At 32.4% G+C, this 24094-nt stretch overlaps 1 protein-coding gene across 2 annotated transcripts in view; it reads right to left on the minus strand.

The window, feature by feature from the left end:
• Positions 1 to 24094, minus strand: part of ELP4 (elongator acetyltransferase complex subunit 4) — a 257476-nt gene that overhangs the window by 134778 nt on the left and 98604 nt on the right. For both annotated transcript variants that reach the window (XM_027562744.1, XM_027562743.1), the window contains exons 6-8: positions 21133 to 21217; positions 16433 to 16621; positions 1208 to 1316 (exon numbers count right to left, since the gene is read on the minus strand). In XM_027562744.1, the coding sequence (XP_027418545.1) occupies positions 1208 to 1316; positions 16433 to 16621; positions 21133 to 21217 (383 nt within the window). The remainder of the gene's footprint in view (positions 1 to 1207; positions 1317 to 16432; positions 16622 to 21132; positions 21218 to 24094) is intronic.

The raw sequence follows: 24094 nt of genomic DNA on the forward strand, positions 1-24094 counted from the left end.
TATCAAAGCAAACAATAACACGGTAAATGAATAATATACAGAGAGTTAATCTGGGCTGATACCAAACGCACTCTTATGCAATGATCATGAGGTAAATTACTTTACATACTTTGTGTTCATAGTTTATATTTTCTAGCCTTTTAAAAAATATTTGACTATTAGATCGTGCTATTTCATTATTTTTTAGAAAGTTTTATGTCAACTCTTCAAAGCACTGGTGGTTATAAGTATACTTTTTTATTTGATAGACTCTAGAAATTGCCACAGTCCTATGATCACAATCTTACATGATCTTGTAGCAGGCTTCAAATAAGGTATTCAGTCTTTAGACTAAGGTTTCCATGCAAGTTAGCAGTTCCACAATAATAATAGAAATAATTAGTATTTACTCAGAAAAAGGAAACAGGTAAAAATCTATTATTTATCACACTCGATTCTTGCCTGGAAAATCCCATGGACGGAGGAGCCTGGTTGGCTACTGTCCATGGGGTCGCAAAGAGTTGGACACAACTGAGCAACTTCACTTCACTTAAAATATTCAGTTTCGAGCTCAGATAAGAATAACTACTAAACTTATCCTATTTCAACAGTTCTATATAGAAACTTTTATTTAAAAAAAAATCCCCAAATTAACCAAATGACTAAAACATTATTAATAGCTTCAAAAAATAAAAGTAAAAAGCCTGGTTAATTGACCAGTGTTTATACTAGGGTAGTAATACTTTAAAATTTGCTTATAACTCCAGCAACAAAATGAACAAAGTCCAAATATAATAAAAGATGTTCACTTTCTGAAAATGTGATTGACTGGGACTTTTAAACTATAATATTGTATGAATTTTATTTATCATACAGGTAAGCTTTGTAAAGTATAAACCACTATACATAGCTGTTATTATAATTAATATAATATTTATTTCTAATATGGCTAATAAGTATGACTGATTTCATAGCAACTTTAGGTACAAAATGTACCTCTGACTGAGCCATGCCTTAGTACCTGGGTTTGACACTTTTCAAATAGTTACCATGGTTCATAGAGTTAATGTAGCTTGGTGACAAACTGCCATAAAAAACTGGCCAGGAAGGAAAAACATTTAACAGATTTATTATAAAATAAAATACATGTTACATGATGGTAGGTATTTGTCAAGATTCTTCCAGGCAACAAGAACAGGCCCCTTTCACTCTTAAAGGTGTTGCTTACCATGATAATCCTTATATAACGGGTTGGTTTCTTTCTCAGAACCAATAAATGATTCCAGACCAACTACTGTATCTGACAAGTTTGTAACACGAGCAATAACTGCTTTATTCTGTAAAACAAGGAAACAAAACACTCATGTTATATTTAAAATATAGCATCTAGACAGTGTCATTATGCCATCTCAATGACAAATTGTAGAGAACACATACTATCAACATAGAGAAATAAAAGTTAAAGCTACCACGGGCAGGAAACTGGATGAAAAATAAGCCCTTAATTGAAAATTCCAGCCCATCAAGGTATGCTATTCTAATTTGAAGAGCTGAGGGGGTGTGCCTTAGTTTTTGTAGAAAACGTTAAGTACTTTTTCTCTTAAGAGGCAAAGCTACCTTTATTTTCATATGCAATTATTTTTCAAATTATCCACTGTCCATTGAAAAATCTGATAAACACTAGGATTCAGAAGCAGTATACAGTAAGTAGAATATGGAAGACAAGGTCCCACTATCATCTGTCAGCTGGGACCAGGTCCCAGCCCTGTAACAGCTGAGGTCCTCTGTTATCATATTAGAAACATGGGAGGGTCTGCAGCTAGGAGTCTGCAGCATGACTAGCTCTGGAGTCTTCATTCTTTCTTTCCAGATGCTGCTATTTGGCTCTGGGTTAATAATAAAGGCAAAGAAAAGGTGCTAGACGACCAGCACTAGACTAGGAGCCCCCCATTTCTTCCCAACACTATCAGACCTGAACCAAAAGTACTGCTGACAATGTATTATAAAACATAGTGTATATAATGTACATTATGTACACAATGTATATAATGTAATATAAAAATACATCACATTTTAAATATCGATAGTTCTAAAATACCCAGAATTTCAAGGCTATAACAAATTTAACAATTAAAAGTATAACCATTTAATATTCTTCAGGTTTTCTTGAATTATTTTATTTAAAAAAATTCAGTCTGCCTTATAACCCTTGACAGGGTGATAGGTTAGTAAATTATTTTAAAGGTTATAACATCTTAGACAAATGTTTGATCTGGAGACCTAGATAAGTTGAAAAAAATTATTGCTTACAAAATTTTGATAACTTTGAAACTCCTATTTTACACACTGGTAATGTCTACCATTTAAAAACTAATCTTCTGAAGAAGGATGGGAAATGTAAAACAGTAGGGACAACTTACAGTCTGATACTATATCCCTGTAGAAGAAAAGTCCAGATATAATCATACGTTCACTTTCTGAAAATGTGATTGACTATTGAGCTTATGGGTATTCCCCTGTTTCTTAAGTCCTCTTAATAAATACTGTATAAGAATAAAAAATAAAAGAGGGCTGGTCAATATGACCTGGTTTGAAATACACAGTAATCTGTCACTAAATATTATGCTAAAGTGACTAGTTAACTCACATCTAGGGCAGTACTTTGAAACTCCTCTGTAGGTAGAAATGTATATTATAAAAAGAATATCATAGCCTTTGAATTAGAACTTTTAAAAGGAAGCAGCAAAAATAATTATCCTTAATTGTCTTTAATAGTTTCAATCACAGGGGCACCAAGTATAGAAAAACAAACATCATTTGGAAATGCCTATTTTTTTTCAAGGCAATTTTTCATTCAATGGTGAGAAAATAATCCAGATTGATCCCTTACTTTCAGTTCTATGCCACAGGGGATGGTCCTACTCCAGGAATAACAGGGGTTTCAGAGGCCATAAACACACTCCTCTCAATATTTCTTTAGCCAAAGACCATTATATCAAACTCATCCAGGTTGGGTTTCAGCCAGTTATTCTTCACCCAAACAAAAATGTCTGCCAGACATTCCAACAGCTGGGAGACAGTTCACAATGAGTCAACTTGAAAATGATTCATTGTGCTGAGTACTGAACAATGTTGGGGTGGGGGTGGGGTAAGGCTGAGTTGGTTGTAGAGGGTGAGAACAAGAGGGAGAAGAATAACCATGTGGTTCTCCCATTAAGAAGGATCTTAGATAACAACCAGCAGACTCTTATCATTTCATTTTTAGGATAAACTCAACTGGGAAGAGTACTCCTGTCATGGACCCTCAGATGAACAAGCACTTATAAAGGCTACTGACAATATTTCTTAATCAAAAAGGTCAGATTTCCTTTTATCTATACTAGAAGACTAAGCCTTTGTATCTAAATAGCTGAAGCTAAAATTATAAAAGTCAATTTCTGTTGGAATTCAACTATTAGGATTTCAGTTATATAAACTAGGGCTTTCTTAATGATATGAATAATAGAAATTGTAAGGTTTAAGGATGGATTTAGTCTTCCATGCTAGTAGGATATAAGCAAGGTCCTGCATATTTAAGTGGTCAACTTGACATCTGTTTATTTCAAAGAGGATTTCTTTCCTTACTTTAACCTTAAAATTTACTAAATAAACTACTTCTCCTGTAATATCTGTCTACATTGTAAGTCTTTTAAAGAAATTTTGTGGGGGGTTAAAACAATCAATTGTCTACTTTGCAGAGGAAAACTAATGAATTAATATAAAATATACAGATAGCCTAGATTTTAAAATCTCAGAAACTCATTCATGTATTTCATTTATTACGCGTCTAAGTTCCGTAGATTTACATCAGTTAAAAACTACAAATTAAATTCTATCTTAAAAGCTTCTATGAAGTATGAGAACAAGAATAAACTTTTTAATATTACCATAAAATAAGTTACATTTAACAGTGACTTTACTGCTTTCTGCACAGCAATTTTGGAAAACAGTTTATGTAATGTGGCAAACAAGATTAATTGTGAAAGTTCTATAGAATTTGAAAAATGTCTATAAAATAAAAAGCACAAGAAATTACATGAAAATAACATCTAAGTTTCTGAATGAGATAAAACTTAATTATAAACTCATTTCAGTCTTCCAGTTATTTGGAAGAGCATAAAAGATATTTGAGCATGTAAATGTACTTACTTTTCAAAAGTTCAAATAGTGCTGAGCTACTTCTTTACCTCCAAGGCTCACAGGGAGGGTGGTATATTGATGTAATCCTATCTTAAAACTACTCTCGTCAAAAGGTCTTTCAAATCATAGCATGAATACTAAATGGTCTTTTAGATAAAGGTGGGTAAATTTATTTAAAAGAATCTAAAATCAACTGCTTTTAAAAACCCTTAAAAGCATAATAATCACAATTCACTTTAGGAAGAACACATTATGGATAATAAATTGCCTTATTATAACCCGAAACATTCAGACAGCTTTAGCATAATGATTTTAGCAGAGATCTTGAAACTGGAACTTCTATATTCTCATCTTAAAAGATTCTAAGTGTTTTTATGTTATTAGCTAAGATGTGAAACCTTTTTGGTCTATAGTATATGTATATATCTAGAAATGGAGAAGTAAAGGTATTTGTGCATCCATTACTTAGACATAAATTTTGAATAATTTTTGTATTAATTTTGAAGTTAATACAATATAGTTGCCAGTAAGGAACATCTGAAGAAGGATATTTGGAACTCAGAAGTATGAGTAAATTAATTGCTACACTGCATGCATGGCATAATGATATCACCCACATATATACAATGATACTGCCACCCCTCCTACTTGCCCATCTGGATGAGAAAATCTAGGATGACTCAAAAATCTTTCTTACACTAGACAAATCTCCCCTTCAGTCCTGGGTGAAAGTTGTCAGCTCTGGATAGTAGCCAAGACATGACTAGGAGGGAAGCCAGAAGAGAAGAGAGCCAGGGTCCAGGAGTTTTAAGACTTTGCTGGCAATCTCAAATAGCATTGTGTTAAGTTACAAAAAAGGTTCTTAAAACTTTCTGTTGCAATGCAATTTCTTAATTACGGAAATCTAAATTATGTCAAATGATGTTGCAGATAAAAAAGGCACGTCAGAATGCCCAGTTGACTACCTTCTTACTCCAGTTTTAACTTCACAGAAAAACTTCACAGAGTTTTTGTTTTGACTGTTTCTTGTTTGGTTTTATAGAATGTTTCCTATTTGCTTGTATAGAATGGGAACCTCTTTTTATTAGGAATCGCCAAATCCATTAAATGGATTTTAAATAAAGGAAGGTTAGTTTAATGCTCTTTTCCAATTCAAAGCTCATAAAATCAAAATCATGAACTTTGTTTTAAGAAATAAAAATTCAACTACTGCCATCAAAAGCTCCCTTCATTTTCTAATAAAAATACTTGAGATACTTATTCAGAGTAACTAAGTAACAGTCAGACTATATCAAACCCTAAGTGTTTCCCTCCTCACTGGGACCTAATTACCTCAGCAACATAAAAGAGACAGTTTGCACCAATACAAAATATACTTCCAGGAAAGATTTTAACAAGAAAGGTAAAAAGTAATTAACCAATCACTTAATTATCAAGAAGCCTGAAAGGAATAAACCAACTGACATAAAGTATTTATGCAATGCCTCAAATTAGAATAAGTTCTTGGGTTACTCAAATGAGAAAGAGAGAAAGCACACCGTATGAAGGACAGAGCTCCACTCAAGTACGGCACACATCAGGTTTGGGACTACAACAGCACTATTAAGTTAATAGTGAAGTTAAAATAGAAATATTTATGCTACTTTATGTTTCACCCTACCACGTGACATGATGTGTGTGTCTACTGTGGGGAGGGAATCACCACAAGAAAAGCAAGTATTTTACTTAACAGCTCAAGTTATAATAACATATCCTGAAAAACGATATTAGAAACACAATCATACTACAACTCATAACATTTTCTTGGTCATGTAATAAAAAAAAAACAAGCTTGAATGAAAGGATAAACCTAGGGATATTTAATGAGGTATTTGTTTTCCCATGCTTATTAAGTTCTCCATTCAACTGAAATCAAACTTATGAAATAATAAAATCAAAACAGTTACACAGTTTGTAGCTTCTTACATGCCTTCCCTCACCTTCCCCAGACTTGCCACTTACTTCTATGGATTAGATTATTATTTGATTAAAAAAAAATTGAAAGTGGGGAAATAGTCATATTCATAATTATTTTGAGTTTAAGAAAGAATATAATTTTATTAAAAAGTATGCTAATATATAATATTAATATATTAGTAAGGGTATTAAATTAAGCTTTTATAGATTTAATACTGAACTTTACTCAAAGTCACAATTTTAAAATATGGAGGAGCTTTTGTAAATTAAAACATTATAACTGCCAACATTTTTTTGGTTGTACTGTATACCAATATTCATGTAGGGAAATCATAAAACAAACATATTTTGGCTCCTTTTTCTAATGCTTAAAACATGTCCACAAAGTAGCCTACCTCAAGGGCAAAAGAAACTGCTGAGTATGATGCCAAATTTTACTAAGATTAAGCAATGGAGCCGTATTTTGTATATTTTCTATGTGATCAAATACTAATATTCTAAATTTTGGTGTGAAATTGCTGGCTTAAAACTGAAGCATTTTTAAAATAACACATGATGTTATTTTCAGAAGTATTATTTACATGTACACTGGTCTCAAATACTACACGCTTTTGCAGAACATTTTTTTACATCAGTTTTATTTTTTAGTATGCTATTATTAAACATTAAAAAACTTATGCATTCTGAAAACCCTTATAAATGGACTGAACAAAACACTGTAATGAATAGCCTGAACAGTTAATGGCACAATACTAAAAATTAATTTTAGTTTTAATAAACTATATATCTAGTTTCATATTATAGAAATTATTCACATGGAAATTTGCTTGTTTTGTTAAATCTTTTATGAGTAACTTCCTATATCAGAAATTTTTTGCTCACTGCTTTACACATGAAACCCTTAAAATGCAATTCGCGGATGTCCAAAAGCTCACACCCTGCCTGGAAAAACAATTGCTGATATCCAAATATCAAACAGAGCCTCCAGCTGATGTGTGGGATGCAGTGGTAGGTTAAAGATACTAAAGTTTAAAATCAGCTTAGAATAATCCCATATTGAGTATAAAATTATAGCCTGTCATCAGGAACAGACTGACAGAGCCAGGTCCAGATGGGAGACTGGCTGGGAAAAAAGCTGAGGCAGGTGGGAAAGTGATGGGAACCTGACGGAAGACAGGACTACTCCCTCTGCTGGCAAGGTTCTCACCTGCTTGAATTTGTAACTAATGACTAGCTTTCCTTTAATTATTTAAGATAAAACCAATAAATTATGTAAGGTGTGTCTTTTTTTTAGTTGGCTGTTTTGTATTTGCACATTTTCAAACTCATGGTATCCTATCTTTTTCACCAGATTAATTTCCCAGAGATGTAAGGATCCAATGTTTCACCAGGAGGTCCAATTATTTACCTTATAATTTAATTGCAATATAAGCATAAACAAATACAGCACTGCCTTTATAGTCCATCTTTAAAAATTAAAAATGCACTTGATTTATGTTTATTGACATATAAACCTTCTGGAAGGAAAAAAAATTTCTTGGGCTACAGACTTCACAATCTCTTTCTCAGGCACTGCATAATGCCCTGTAATGAAATAATATAGAAATGAACCATATAAATCAACTATACAGGGAACAAGGAAACAGCATGTCACAGCAAAACAGCATAGATGTACAGCGCCAAACCTATCTGATAATCTAATGATCTGAGTTTACAGATATTATGTACTAATATGTTAAGAAATTAAGAACTAATGTTTACACAAAAATTTTGTTAAATTTTACAGAAAAATTATTCAATGTTTGATTTTCAATGTAAGTTAATAGCTGCAGCAAAAACATTTAGTAAAAATCTGTTCTAAGATTTTGGCCTACAACCAGAAGCTCCCAGAACAGGAGGGATCAGCTTTTTCACCCACTGTTCTCATCTGAATCCTGGCTTAAAAGCTATTCCAGCTCCCAGCTTTCCAGAAGGCTCCATCCCAGGAATCCCTGCCTGCCATTTGGTTTGCTGATTTTAATCTCTCAGGACTTTCTTACAGTGGCTCTACTATGCTGAACTGGCACTTGCTTCTAGAAGTGAGTTATTATTAAACCTGTAGGTCAATTGTGGCACTAACAACTCTTTGGAAGCTTTCAGCCACAGTGTACAATTTGCTAGTCTAATTAAATATTAATTCTAAGTGTTACATTTTGTGGCTAAGAGCTTTTATTTTCCATCATCAACCGGGAAGAGAGAGAGGTTACAAGGCTAATTTAATCTCTCCCCCTATCCTCCCCAACATTAAAGATTAACTACATAGGGTGTGAAAACATTATTAAAGAAGCAGGAACTCTTTATATAGTAATAATAATGCAATTAATAGCAAAGGGCTAAAATATAATGTTTAGGATATAATATATGACCTGGTACTTAAACAGCTTTAAATTATAATTCATTACAAGCATGTTTTGTCTCAGTATTAAGAACTAAGTAGCACCCTTCTTTTGAAGACAGTAATCTTTCTTTAAGGGAAGGTATGCATGCAAGTATATAAGTAGGAATAATTCAAGACTTGCATTTTCTTACAGGTATTTTTCAGAAAGCTTGTAACACTAAAGATAAAAAGCTTAGTATTAGTAATTCTATTTGTAAAATAAATACAAAATTAAATAAAGTTATATTTCTTTTCTGTATACAAAAAAAAGTGATGTAGTAGAGTAGACTCTATAATAAAAATAATGTTAAGGACCCTTCCCTTTTTTCCCTTCTACTATGTTCAAGGAGAAAAAATGCAGAGTCCCTTTCCGATTCTGCGCCCAGAACAGTTGTGTCCACGCCTGGACACTGGGCATTATAAAGACTATGCAGTCCAGCAGCCAAAGATTCCATATGCCTGAACAGATGACTCAATCTCCATACTGTGATGAGATATTTCACTATTTCTATCATTGATATATTTGAAAATTTTGACTCTAAATAATACTTTAATGACCATCACCACTATAAGGTACTATGGTATGAGTTGTTATATGAACCAAAACTTCATAAAGCAATTTTAGGCAAAGCAAAAAAAGTCTTTAAAACCAAAATTATTTTTCATTATATGCCTTATTGAATATGCTTTGGTTAATTATAATAAGAGGTTTCTAAATGTTTTTTTCTTTTGAAGATACGTATGGATCTTACTGAGAATTTTAAGTATGCTGTCCTTATTTAATATGCATATTGATATTAAGACCAAATGGCAGATACATTGCTCCTAATTCTCTATATAGACAGAAACTTATAAGCAATTTGGAGATTATCTGTGTAAAAACTTTCAAATATCCTTGACCAAGAAAGTAAATCAGATATATATGTATAATGAATACAAGCTAAGATTTGATTTAAAATTTAATCAGATACTATATTGTGCAATATAAAATATAAGCTATAAAAATCTGTAAATCCAAGTGTATAGGAGTATAGCTGAAACACAGTTCTGTTATTTGTTATTGTAAAAAAAATAACAGACTCTGCTTACAACCCAACCAAACTTGTATGAAGCTACAAAATTTTCAAAGACTGGAATTTGACACATATGATGTAAAATTAAAATGATTTTAACATGATTCATTTCACTTTTAAAAATTATTTCTATTTAAACTTTTAAAAATATTTATTTCTTACAAACTATATCAGATTAGTTGAGAAGGTCTAGAAAAATAAAGGCAGATTCTTAGTTGAGAGTATGAAAATTTGTTACCCAGAAAATCTGACTTTATCCTTTAGTAATTGATAGTCATGATCAAGAGATTAAATCTGTAATTTTCATCCTTAATATTTGTTATGCCTTTCTATTATGATGCTCATAGCAACAATTACATAAAAATATTTTCAAAATGTTATATTTTTAAACTCACAAGAGTCTGTTATTCCTTTACCATACAATTATTCTTAGTTTGTTTTAAGAATAAAAGATTTCACACTGAGAGAAATTCACAAGGTTACTGGAGTTCACATTTCATAATCCCGTATTAGTAGTTAGTTCCAAAGTTGTCCATTGCTTGACTTAGAGTTTAGTTGCTAAAATACTCAGCATGAACACAAAAGTTTATGGATGTGAAAATGTCTGTTCTGAATTTCTCTACACTGCAACATACTGGATGATTCACTTCAGTGAGTTCAAAGTTTTTAATATATTAATATTAAAGAAGATATATTTGAAATTATATCAGTTAAAATAACACACTAAATAAAACTCCACTCAATTTTTAAGAGATATATAAAAAGGGCCTTGCTTCCTGCTTTTCTTCAGAAAATGAATTTTCCTCAAGCAAACTAATGTCAGTGATAGGTTTCTGCAGTGACATAGCTGGAGGTGGGGTAGGGGGAGGGAAATTCCACAGATCAAACTGCTGGAAAATAGTGGCTATATGATAGAAACTGAATAGTCTATTATTGACCAAGTGCCAATGATGACCAATAAAAATATATTACAGGCCAGTTTCAAACCTGAAATCTGCTCTGAATAAATGAAGGTTTAAGTAGTTTACCAACTAATGATCAATAGCAAATACATTAAATACTTGCAATACTAAGAATTATGGCAGAATGAGAAAATCTTACTTCATATTTTATCATCAGTAATGTCAAGGAAGTTTCCATTCCTGCATTATTATAGTTAAGGAGAAATTTATTGGGTTGTTTATATTTAAAAATTCCTTGGAAGTGTAGATTGTGACAGCTTGAACAGATTAGCAGTGATGAAAAGTAAATTTTCTTTTTGAAAGGAAAGCTGTGAGAAAGGTATAGAAAAATAACCTTTCCTATTTTAATTACAACTGTAAGTGCTTTGATATTTATTTCCTGACAGTTTCAGGTAAAAGTAATTTCAATCAATAAAAAACATAACTCAAGAACAACCTGTCACAGATTGTGAAAATAAAATGCATAAGCTAGGGGAAATTTATTTTCTTTTCACATCATCAGTATAGTCATAATAAGGCATGAACCTAAGTTTCTATCTCCGAAAAGAATAAATGTTATTGGTCACCATTTTTCTTAAGCAGAACTGTCACTGGGAAATAAAAATAATATTAATTTAAAAGGCACAAAATATTTGTATAATTTGGAAATGGATAACAAATTTCGCTACTAGTAAGCCAGTTCTCATTTATAATAAGACCAGAAAACCTTACAGTTCTGTATCTTGCCAGATATGGAAATCAAACAGTATTCTACTGTAACAGCTTCAAAGTTATCACTGTGTTAAAAAAAAAAAAAAACCTCATTAAAAAATTTCGAATGGTGTACAAACATTTGTGTTTCTACCAGTAAATGGGGAAAAAAAAAACAGCAGAATGTTCAATGTAGCTGAAATATAACAACCTATAATATGGAAATTTATACTTAAGTTTGTCAAAGATGAAATAATATTCTCTTACTTAAGATAACAGGAAGGAAGAGTTTCAAGGTAGGGTTTTAATTACTTCTCTTAGATGTAACCTTTCCTCTTTCTTTTTCAATCCACGACAACCTTCACTCGACAACAGAGTTTTGAACAGTTGAGTTGTGAGAATGTGAGCAGCTGCTGTTATTATAACTAAAGGTCTGTCTACGGCTTGAGTCTGAGAGACCACATGTTCGGCTGTCCTCTCATCTCGCCATCCTCACCAATTAACTATTAACATGGAGGGCTGTACACATGCTCTTGGGGGCTCTTTAACAGGCTTCTTGGCGAGTGGAACAACTACACAGCAGGGATCTGGGAACTGGGTAATGCTGGAATATAGGGGAGCCGTCCGTAGTTTCCCTCCTTCTAATGACACTTTACTCCACAGTCCAGCATATAACAAAGTCTGTGTTTAACTTGGCCATTTTCACATACATTTTTAATAAAGTGTCTTTGGGTAGATAATAAAACTGTATTCTAGCAAGACACAATATGAATAATAACACCACTTACAGGGAAAACTGTTTGGGACTATACATGTATATATATTTTAAGTCAATCATACTATATTTGATGAATAATTTTAGTGTTTTCACCTAACAGATATTTAGAATTTATTTTTACGCATTTGTTTCAATGTATGCTTGTTATTTCCTGTGCTGTGATGAAAATAATCTTTAACCCAAAGGAAATAGACTATATCAAGGTCAAAGTTGTGAGGCTGAACACAAAATAGTTCAAATACAATTCTTTTTCACTCTACTTGCAAAAGTCTTATTATAACAATGTTAAAATCAGTTTTGAATCTGTGTCATTATTTTCCCTATTTTAACTTTTTCCCCTCTTTGTAATTTCCTTAACTATGTGTTCCTTCTCGACAATGAAATTAAACACGGGAAGCATGCCAGAAGTACAATAAAGGGTAACTAATCATTACTGTACAAGTCTGACAGAATGCTAATAACCAAAGTAAGAACACTGATTGGCTGTTTTTCCAGTCTAAGAGGAATAGATATTTTATGTATTTTTAATCTAGTGTTACTTAATGTAACATATTCAAATAAAGGTGTCACAATTCTATTACCTATAGGTGTTTAATTATATGACACTATTTCCAAGGATATCAAACTGCATTTCTATTTCTTGCAAAAATCCACTTTACTGTCAAATATCCAGCTCAAGCATCCAAAACACATACATATACGAGTCGTCTGCTCCATCCATCCTATCTTTCACATTGAAAAAAATTCCAGGAGGATGGGACCTTGCTTGTTTTATTCACTACTGTATCCCCATGGATGCCTAGAATAGTACCTGCAATAAATATTTGTTGACTGAATAAGCTAAATTATTCAATCACCATTTAAAGTTTGACTTATTAGAGTCTTCAGGGGTGGCACTGGTCATAATTGAGAGGAAGCTACTGTATGATGTTAAAAAGAGTCATGTTACAACAAGGGGATGTTACTAAGACTTCAATGGCCGTTTGACTTCAGCCATGCTTTCTAACCTGTCTTGCCTGTGAGAAGATCTTGTCTATGTCATTCATGAAAAGAGGCAGAAAGCTGAAGACATCTGTTGCTTTGATGCACTTACATACCTTAGTTTTCGAATCCGATCTCTGTTCAAATTCTCAAGTTTGGAGGTCTGTTTAAGTAACAATAGTGAAGGTGACAGTCGTTAACATATAATGAGTGCCTTCCAAGTGCCAGCACTGGGTCAGTCCACGTTATTGCTAATGTTCCGAATTTTTGAAAAGAAGAAGCTGAGGCTGAGAAAGTTAGACTTGACTAAACCATGCAACTAATTGGGTCTGTCTCTCTCCAAGGCCCAGGTTCTTTCTATCACTGAATGCTACTTTGTGCACAGTTTGCTTCTTAATTTTGGCCCTATTTAGTACTTCATTAGTACCAAGCAGAATAGCAGGGTAGTTGAGTGTGGTAATTGAAGGGGGACCTGCTTAGATCTAAATCTTGCCATTCTACTACTTGTATGATCTTGGGAAAGTCACTGAAATTTTCAGTCTCTTGTTTCTTATCTATAAAATGGAAATAATGACAGTACCAATAATATAGGACTAAATGATGATGATATATAAGGATTAAATGAGTTAATATTTGAAAAGATCTCAGGACTGCAACTGGCCTACAGAAACCAGTGTAAGTTCTTATTAAACAAACGCACAGCTTCCTGATTCTGTATATGCATATGTCTTAATTAGCTTTGTAAGTACTTTTTATTCTCTTAGCCTAAACATTGTGATTTTCCTTGCCAGTCTTTAAGAGTTAAGACTTTTATATGCTATTTATTGCATATCATGACTGGTTTTAGCAAACTGTTAAGTTTTATATTTTCTCCTATGTATTTGGATTAAAAAAATGGTCAGGTGTCATGCTCAAAGAACAAGGAATTTTTTTTTATAACTCCAGTGGTATTACGACTACAAGACTACTATATGATAGCTAGGCAAAACTGTTCAGGGAAGAGACTGGTGTATTTATCACCAAAGTCTGACCATATTTCCTATTTCTACTTCAAAATAGTCTCTTAATTGGTATTTTAAAATGTATAATTTAAATTATATCTTTTTCAGTAACATAAGAAGTTAAAAACATCTATAAAATACCAAAGTTCAAACACTGGTTAATGTTCAGACATCCAGTTCACCTTATCATCTCAACCACTGTTTAATCAGTGGTGAATACTGGATGATCTAAGGTCTTATAATATTACTCCTCCTCCCTTAGACAGAGGCTTAGAGGAATCACTGTCACAAACATTCACAACAGGTTTGGAATCTCTTCTCGAAAAAGCAAGAATGATCACTACCAAAAATGGCTTAAAATTTTTTTTTTCTTTTTCTTCTTTATTGCATAGGCACCCTTGGAATAAATTTTAAAATCACATATATACATATATTTGTTTCATAATTGTTTTGGTTCTTAAATTTAAGTCTGTGATTCATTCTGAATTATTTTGTGTGTATGACATGAGGTAAGGGTCCAAAGTTCATTCTTTTGTCTATAGCTATCAAGTGGTCTTGCCAGTTGTTCAAAAGCTGTTCTCTTCCTGTTGAATGGTCTTGGCGCCCTTGTTGAAAACTGGTTGAGCATAGATGCCTGGGTCTATTTCTAAACTCTCAATTCTATTCTGTTAATTTATATGTCTATTCTTATTCAAGCACTAGACTTCTTATAGACCTCCAAATTTCAACTATATCTGTTATATTTCTGTTAATTTAACTAAATGTAAAGTTCTCATGGACCTCTGGAGTGTCACCAAGTATATAGTCCTTGTTTCTTTGACTTGCTTGAATATGTCATTTAAGTTCAGATCTCAGTTGTAAAACAGGGATAATGCTTAACATATCCAAGGACAGGAGCCTAGCTTAGGTGAACCCTTATTTTCCTATGATTCTAGAATCTGATTTTCTGGGTTCTAATTATAGTTTTTCAAGTATTTAACTTTGATCTAATTTCTTAATTTCTCTTTACTTCAGTTTCCTTATAAGTAAAATGGAGACAATAATAGCATTTACTTAAAAATTCCATAAGAATTGTTAGGTACTGACCTAAAGCGCTTGCTGGTTACTCTCATTGTTATAATTGCTGTGTCTTAGAGAAGTAAAACAAACCTCAAAACTTCTCTGCTATAGTTTACTCCAAATCAAAATGTTTTATTATGTTCATCAGAAAAGATTTAGTGATTTCAGTGATTTAGTTATTTTGACTTTCACATTCCCTTCATTACAGCAGATATTTCAGTTATTTCTAGTATCATGTTGCAGTTTATATTTATACACACACATAGTGTATATGTGTATACTGCACACGCATACACACACACTCACTGTAGAAATACTTCCAAACTTGCCATTTGAATACTCTTAGGAAAAGAACTTTTTTGAACCGATGAAGAAATCTTACAAAGACCCTTCTTTCCCTGGGGAGATCGGTTTCTTTTTCTGAGAGTATAGCTTCAGAATAATTTATACACACACACACATATCTGAACAAGAGGCAAGAAAGGGACCACTCTTATGCAGATCAGCTTCTTTCGTCCCCATTTTTTTTACTATGGTAAAATATATATAATGTAAAATTTACCATTTTAACCATTTTAAAGTGTATAGTTAAGTGGTATTAAATACATTCATAATGTGTTACCATCACCACCAGCTATCTCCAGAACTCTTTCCATTTTCTAAAACTGAAACTCTATACCCATTAAACAATAAGTCCTCATCCTCTCCTGCCGTCAGCTCCTGGCAACCACCATTCTACTTTCTGTCTCTATAATTTTGACCACTCTAAGTACGTCATATAAATGGATTCACAGTATTTATCTTTCAGTGACTGATTTATTTCACTTAACAAAATGTCCTCAAGATTTACTCCTGTTGTAACACACATCAGAATCTCCTTCCTTTTTAGGGTTGAATAATAACCTGTTGTATGGATACGCCACATTTTGCTTATCTATTCAGCTGTCAGTGAATAGTCAGGCTGCTTCTATATTTTAGGTCTTGTGAATAATGCTGCTGATACATAGGTGTAAAAATATCTCTTCAAGATCTATATTCAGATTGGTTTTATGATCAATGAAAAGATACTGCAGCAAAATTAACCTCATGTCACAATGATATTAGCAAGTTTACAATAAATTCAAGAAAAATTATAATAAAATTAGTAAAGATGAAGTTACCATATACTCACTGTATATTAAAACCATAGATACTAAAGAACTGAATAATCTTAAAAGATATCTTGCTGCTTTGGCATTTTAAGCATCTAAAATCTCTTTTACACAAACGGCACGTGAAAATAATTTATAAAGCATTTATATACTGCTCTTTAACAATGACCCATGAGTTGGGAGAAAGCAGTTTTGGGCAATTCTTACCTGGATAAGGTGTGTTGGCATTGTAATGATACAAGCTGAAAGAGAGGTTCGCAGAAGCCCACGGAGTATATAGAGGAACTTCGTGAGGCTGTGACTCGTGTCACAGTTTTCTGTACAGCAAATATCATCTCCCCACAAAGGTGAACCAAGATTCTGGATTCCTATTCTTAAAATGTTTTTCTGTTTTTTCTAAGGGAAAGTGAGAGAGAAGTAAACACATTAAGTTTTAGTAAATGACAGGATACCTCTTTTACTTTTATCTGCCAGTTCTTATTTTTATTCAAAACAGATCTGAGAGATAATGTCAACAGATGTGGGAAAAAACTTCATGTAGTATCAATAATAAGGCAATATAAAGGAGATCTTTCAGATTATGGTACTATAAAAAATAGCAGAACTATTTTTTTCTTGTGCTTTTTCCTTTTGAAAAATTGAGTATCACAGGCCTTAAACCTTTAATTGTTTCTAAATTTTAACAGTGACTACTCTAAGAATTATGTTTGAGGCAATTAAAGTAATACATAACAAATCACAGATAAAAATAAGGAGAATCTAAACTAGAATGTGCACAAGCCATTCTTAGTATTATAAAATTCTGTTTTACAACAAACTACAGAGTGCTCACTATTTCTCAGATGAATTCTATCACATTAATTGCTTACTATTCTGTTTGGAAAAAGTTTAAAAATGTATTTTTTGGTGTTTAACATTTTGTACTTGCCTCAATTTTTTCTTCTTGAAGCTACTTTTATGATAATTTGACACTTTTCACAAAACAGGTGAACATTTAGAACTTTAGCCCATTGACATTAAGGTGAGAATAACAGTTAATGATATTTCTTGGGAAAAGAGCATTGAAAAACCATTAAGTAAAACCTAATTTGAATGTCAATAAATGTCTGCCAGCAGATAGTTTATAATAAATCTTACTGTTTGGGTTATTCTAACCAGACAAATGTTTTGCAAATGCTTTCCTCAGCAATTCAGCAAAATTTCCAGGCAAAGGAAGGAGCTATTAGCAAAACCTGGCACATTGAAATAACTGGAAAATCATTACAATTCTAACAGGAAAAATAAGATTTATTTTTCTAAAGCAAAGATTTGGAACATGCCTCTTTAGAACCGATTTCTGATGAAACAAGATCCTAAACATGCTATTGCTATAAAATGCCACTAATAAAATTTATGAAAGTGATTTTGTGTATTCCTTTTCAAGGATGATTTATTGATAAAAGCAAGTAGGGAAAATGAATAAAACATTGAAATGTTACAAGAGGAAAACCTAAGAAGACAGTAGTTAGTAAGATAGGTAAAACAGAGGCTTTTAAATATGCACTGTATAGCTATGCATGATTTTGGACAAAACACTTACGTTACTTAGGTCCTAGTTTTCTCATCTCTAAAAAAAAAAAGGATAGAACAGAAGATTGCTCTATGAGCCTATGCATGCCTGCGTGTGTGCTTAGCTCTGTCTGACTCTTTGCGACCCCATGGACTGTAGCCTACCAGCCTCCTCTGTCTTGGGATTCTCCAGGCAAAAATACAGGAGTGGGAGGCCATTTCCTCCTCCAGGGGATCGTCCCAACCCAGGGTTCGAATCCAAGTCTCTCGTGTCTCCTACACTGGCAGGCAGATTCTTTACCACTGAGCAACCTCAGAAGCCCCTATGAGACTATATAATTCCTCAAATATATAAAGTGATACAACAGCCTGTATAAAACTATGAGAATGAAATTTAAAACGGAAGAATTTAGTCTAAGCACATTTGAGAAAAACTTTTTGACTTCAAGGACCTACGGCACAATGACAATATCAAGGCTGTTGGGTCAGTTTCCTTTCTGCTTGCCTTGAGGGTATGACGACAATATGATACCCTAGGTTGTGATCCTCAACAGTCCATAAAAAATGCTTTCTTTGTGTTTCTGTATTGAATAAAATAATGTAGTATATGTTAGAAGTATAAATAACTTTCTGATGAGTTCCTGTGAAGTATCTGTGAAATATAACAGGTTATTCATTTTTCTGTATTACTTAGAAACTCAGAATTCAAACAAAATGGCAAGAGTAAGGTTCATATTCTCATCCCCAAACTTGCTATCTCATGATCTATAGCATAAGTTAGACACCTAAAAGAATGAGCAACCTGGAAAAAAAATTCCCAAACAAAATCTAGATATTAGAATGAAATCTGATGGTAAAAGGAGAGCAGCATCATACTGTGTACCCTGTCAACATTTCAGAAAGGTCAGCGGTATTTTAACCCACAGTCATCATTACCTACTACTGTTGTATCACAAAGTTTATACAAGTTTATAACAAAATTGCTGTCAGGTGCAGGATCAGGACAACCACAGTTTAGTGACTTTGACAGTTACACTGATATACACGTATAGGAAGAATGAAAAGATTAAGCCAGAGAATGAATGAGTGATAGATAAAGTGAAGCAGGTACATAGCACATTAGAACATAATTGAGCATAATACTTAGCAGAGATAATACATTTATAGTTTTAAAAATATGACAGTATTGTAAAAACAAAGGCTGAGTTACAAATTTCCTGTGTTGTTTGGAACATATAATTCCTTGCTATACCATATAATAATGGGGCATACTGTGAGGCATAATAAAATTAAAAAAATAAACTTTTGCTGACAGCTGAACAATAAATAAACTTATTCCTTTGAGAAGATCTAAAATAGTTAATCTGATACTCTAAGTAAAAATCAATGTTCAAATTTCACTTGTTGTATTATTTCTTAGATATCTGAAAATGAAAAATAAAATTATGACAGCAATTTGTAAATGTTCCCACTCCAAATATCTTTACAGATAAGCTACAATACTTTACTTACTACCAGTATTAATTATACAGTAGTATATAATATTCTGCTTCTTAGAGTCCATTTGTTGACTCCCAACTAGTTTATTTGAAAATGCTGTGACAGAGAAAGTAAGATGAAAATATCCTTTTAAAAAGTAGGATTTACTTCAGTGTCAGGATATTATTTTGACTCAGGAATAATATTTTTTGAAGTAGTGCCTGATAGATGTATTTTTGTGGCTTCTGGAAGTCATCTAAAGTTTCTGAGACAGATAAACAGACCAGGTAATTTAGCAAATGATGTAATCCATAATTCAAAAATATACAAATTCACTAACTATATTTTAGTTCCAATAAAACAGGAAATATATTTATAATAACTTATTGGCATATTTAATTAAAATTATTTTTTAGCATTCCTGGTACTCACCATAAAAATGTATTTCTCAACCCTGTTTAATCTTTATGAAAGTTACAGAGTTTGTTGTCTATTAATGTTCATAAAATATCATTTACTTAAAATGGTGTTAATTCATATTCAAAGAAACAAGTAAGAAAAGCTTTTCATTCCATCCTAATAATAGCTTACTTTTAAGGGTTTTTTGGATGTGTGTGTGTGTACATACTTATATATCTAAGTATGAGGGTATTTATTGCCTTTGCTTTTTTTGCATTCTATAAAATTTCCTGCTCTTAGAAGATGTGTCATCCTACAAGAGCAGCAGCTCTGCACAATGTACCACAGGAACTGTTATGACATGCCTGTTTCCATAGTTACCAGAGCGCGTGGGGAGAGGTGTCTGTCAGGGACCAATTTACCTCTCCAGACGGGCACTGTCACCAAAGAGAAGACATGGAGCCCATAAATCTTAGCTAGACCAAAAATGGAGCAACAACGACCAAAATAAAACTGTACTAAACACCAAGGGCTGTCACAAAAACTGTAACATTCATGAAAGACCATCTATAAATGAATGTGTGCCTCACCATACACACATAAATGTTTTCAACCTGCTATTAAACTGATGATCAAAACAGATTCTAAAAGTATTTCTTTTGCCATGGACAATGTGTTAAATATAGCAATAAAGCTAAAGAATATTTAAAAATCTATGATACGAATTAAGAGCAAGTGTGGTTAATAATGCCAAAAATAAGACTTGTGGCTTTTTTGTCTTCTTCAACAAAAATAATGGTGCTCTGGAAATAATTCTGCTAAAATAATATAAATGAAATGCAAATCTTTTAGCAGCAATAGCAATTAAAATCACTGAGGAAGAATTGTGAAAGGCATGATATCTAGAAATAAAATTTCCCTCATTTTGTTCAAGTTAAACTAACCGGAACATTTTTAATGGTAGGAATCCAGAGGAAATTTTAAAAAATAGAGCTACAGAGAAATAGTTAAGATATAAAATATTTTAATGTAGCAAATAAAAAATGCATATTTTATGCAATGAGACAACTCAAAGCATAATATAATAAATAAAATCTTGAACCTCGTAATTCAAAATTAAGGCCTGAGTGACATAACTGTAAAAAATTAAGATAGAAAAATACAAGTCCTGCAAATTTAACAGTAATTTTCAAGCTATGTTATTTATTAATTTCAGGCACTACAAATACATATTTAAAAGTAATTCATGTTGACAATGCATATGAACATTTTCTGTGTATCCACTGAGAACTTAGCAAAAATTCAAAGCACACATTTATAGTCAAACTAAGGCTGCATGTATTCTGCTTATTTACATGCTCTGTGTTTAGAAACAGCTTGCTCACTGTTGATTATTCTAAGCCCTTCTGGTTCTAGCCCTAGAGAGTTTAAAAACAACATTACATACATGATTATAAAAAGGTTTTGAAGTTTCTCAATACCTGGGGATTGGATCCATCAAATCCTTCCTTATAAATAATGTTCTGGATAAACTGTAGCAGCTTCATGTAGCCAGGGGTCAAAGAACTGTTGATAAGAAGTGGTTCAAATACATAAATGGGCTTATTACACAGCAAATACAAATTGTAAGCTACAACATTAAATGATTAATTAAAAGATACACATTTATGAGATTATACTTAAATATCAGATAAGCCAAAATAATATAAATAATTCTAAAATAAAAAGTCAGTATATGCATGGAATAAATTGCATTACTCTATATTAACTAACTCAATGCTCTTGACATCATGGGAAGATAAAAATCTGTGGAGACTGAGATGACTTAATTTTATGTCAGGCTTAGTTACCACCAAGAAAATTAATGATTTAATGAAGCAACCTAAAAGATGAAGCCACTATAGCTTTTCAGGAGTAATCATGGATAATTAACACATAGTTAATGAACTGCTATGCCAAGTACACCTGAATCAACATCCTGATCACCTGAGTTTATCTTCCATCAAAGTTTTAATATTCTTAGAACAAAATTGCAAAAATAATACTAATTCAAAAACAATGTTTTAAGACAAAGAAGACAAGTGGATATAAACTCCACTTTTGTTTTTAAAAAGACAACGAAAATATAAAAATTTAAGAGGATAAACTATTTCCTATATGAATAGTAGCATTAATGTTACTATTTAAAAATATTTTACAAGTGCTATGAAACATAACAAAAATTTAATAAGAGTTAAGAAAATCTGCTTAAATACTAACTGAATTTAAGATTCTTCATGATGGACAACTTGTGTGCTATGTCTGATAAAATGAGATGATGATGAAATTCTATGCTATGCTATGCTAAGTCACTTCAGTCGTGTCCGACTCTGTGCGACCCCATAGATGGCAGCCCACCAGGCTCCGTAGTCCCTGGGATTCTGCAGGCAAGAACACTGGAGTGGGTTGCCACTTCCCTCTCCAGTGCATGAAAGAGAAAAGTGAAAGTGAAGTCGCTCAGTTGTGTCTGACTCTTAGCGACCCCATGAACTGCAGCCTACCAGGCTCCTCCGTCCATGGGATTTTCCAGGCAAGAGTACTGGAGTGGGGTGCCATTGCTTCTCCAGATGAAATTCTGGAACATCGCAATTTCATAAAAACTGAAGTGCCTAATACTGTAGAAGCTGTGGGTGATCTTAAAAATACAAAAGCATTTGCTTTACTGTGATCTTAAGTAAAGTGATCATATAAGTAGAAGTGCCCGCCATAGGAAAGAAGAAAATATAATTTGAAGCATTCAGGTAACATTAAAGAATACTCTTAAGAAGCTAGGAAATGCAGCAAACCATTTAAATAAATGTGCACAAAATTAATGATAAGTGGTTCAGCAAAAATATATGCACATCTTTGTAAACATTTTATTGAACAGTCACACCCAGTTTAAAAGTACATCTCTAATAACAACAACAAAAGAAAACCAAGAGAAGACAATGGTGTTCTGTGCAAAACAAGTATTACTCCAATTGAAGGATTTGGCAATACAAGTATTTCTCATACACTTATTTCTCCATTTTCAATGAAAATACAATGGATTAAACGAAGGAGATATTTTTCTACCCTAACAAAATTAGAGTGAGGAAATGTGTCTATAAATAATCATATTCCACAAGGACAACGATGTGACTATTTTGCATCTTAACACATATTTGTCCTAGTGAGTCCAACTATTAAAACAGTGTTTTTGTTTGAACACAACAGATTCAATTTCTATCTGGGTCAATTAGCTTCAGCGGCTACAATCTGCTCCAAGATTTTATTATGAAATGAATTCCAGCCAATCATTTGACGAAAGTCACTATGGGTTAAAGGAGGGTGGATCAGAAACATATCCAGTGTATCCTAACCCACCAATAATGAATCTACCTAAGACCATTATTATTTCATATATTCAAAAAGTTTCTCAAGTATTTTTCCCTCTGCCCTAAGTTGTTCGATAATAAAATCTGCTTCAAGTATTTGGTAGTAAATTTGGTGTCTAAAAGGCCCATTACTAAATACCACATACATAAATTACTTTTTTAATTTTAGTTGCTACCATTTATCCATTTCATCTTTTCACAGCTTGATAAGATAACTATAGTAGATCTTCAATGGTTTGGAGACAGTGGTTCTTCTGGTATGAGAACAAAAACAAGACATAAAGCCAAGTATGCCTTAGTCTTTTTTCTTATTTCACATTGACATACATAATCCAATCACTAACAGTGATTAGAAGATTATAATAAAATAAATTTCTCCAAACTAGTAAGATTTCTAGGAAAATAAACACTTTGATCAATGGGAAAAAAATCATACATTTAGGTATACTGAGGATATTCATTTTTAGATACATGGGATTAGAACTTATAAAACTGAACTAGTTTATATAATATTAACATTAAAATACTAAGTATTGTTAATCTTCATGAGATACAAGTCCTTGTCAACAATATTTTATAGTAATACATTTTTTACTGAAAATAAATATCTTGTGTCATCTAAATTTTTTTTATTAAACCTCTTTTTAAATTTTGAGGATGTTGCCTTTTTATTTGTTCAGCAGTCTAGTAACTCATAAAACAGTTGTTAAGAAGTAAATCCAGTTACAAATATGACCCTGGCTTCCTTATTGTTTCCAAACATTTAACAAAGGTAAGTTATCATGGTATATACAACATATCCCACAAGCAGCACATTTCAAATCACGTATATTATTTTGCCTGATTTTCATAATTTTTGATAACTTTCATAGTAAAATTACCTATCATGAAATTCTACAATGTCTTTGTCTTTAAAACTACGCTGCTGCTGCTGCTAAGTCGCTTCAGTCATGTCAGACTCTGTGTGACCCCATAGACGGCAGCCCACCAGGCTCCCCCGTCCTACAACAGTACAAAAATTATTAAAAATTAGAATTTTAACTTT

This window comes from Bos indicus x Bos taurus, chromosome 15 (genome assembly GCF_003369695.1).
Source record: "Bos indicus x Bos taurus breed Angus x Brahman F1 hybrid chromosome 15, Bos_hybrid_MaternalHap_v2.0, whole genome shotgun sequence".
Lineage (NCBI taxonomy): Eukaryota > Metazoa > Chordata > Mammalia > Artiodactyla > Bovidae > Bos > Bos indicus x Bos taurus.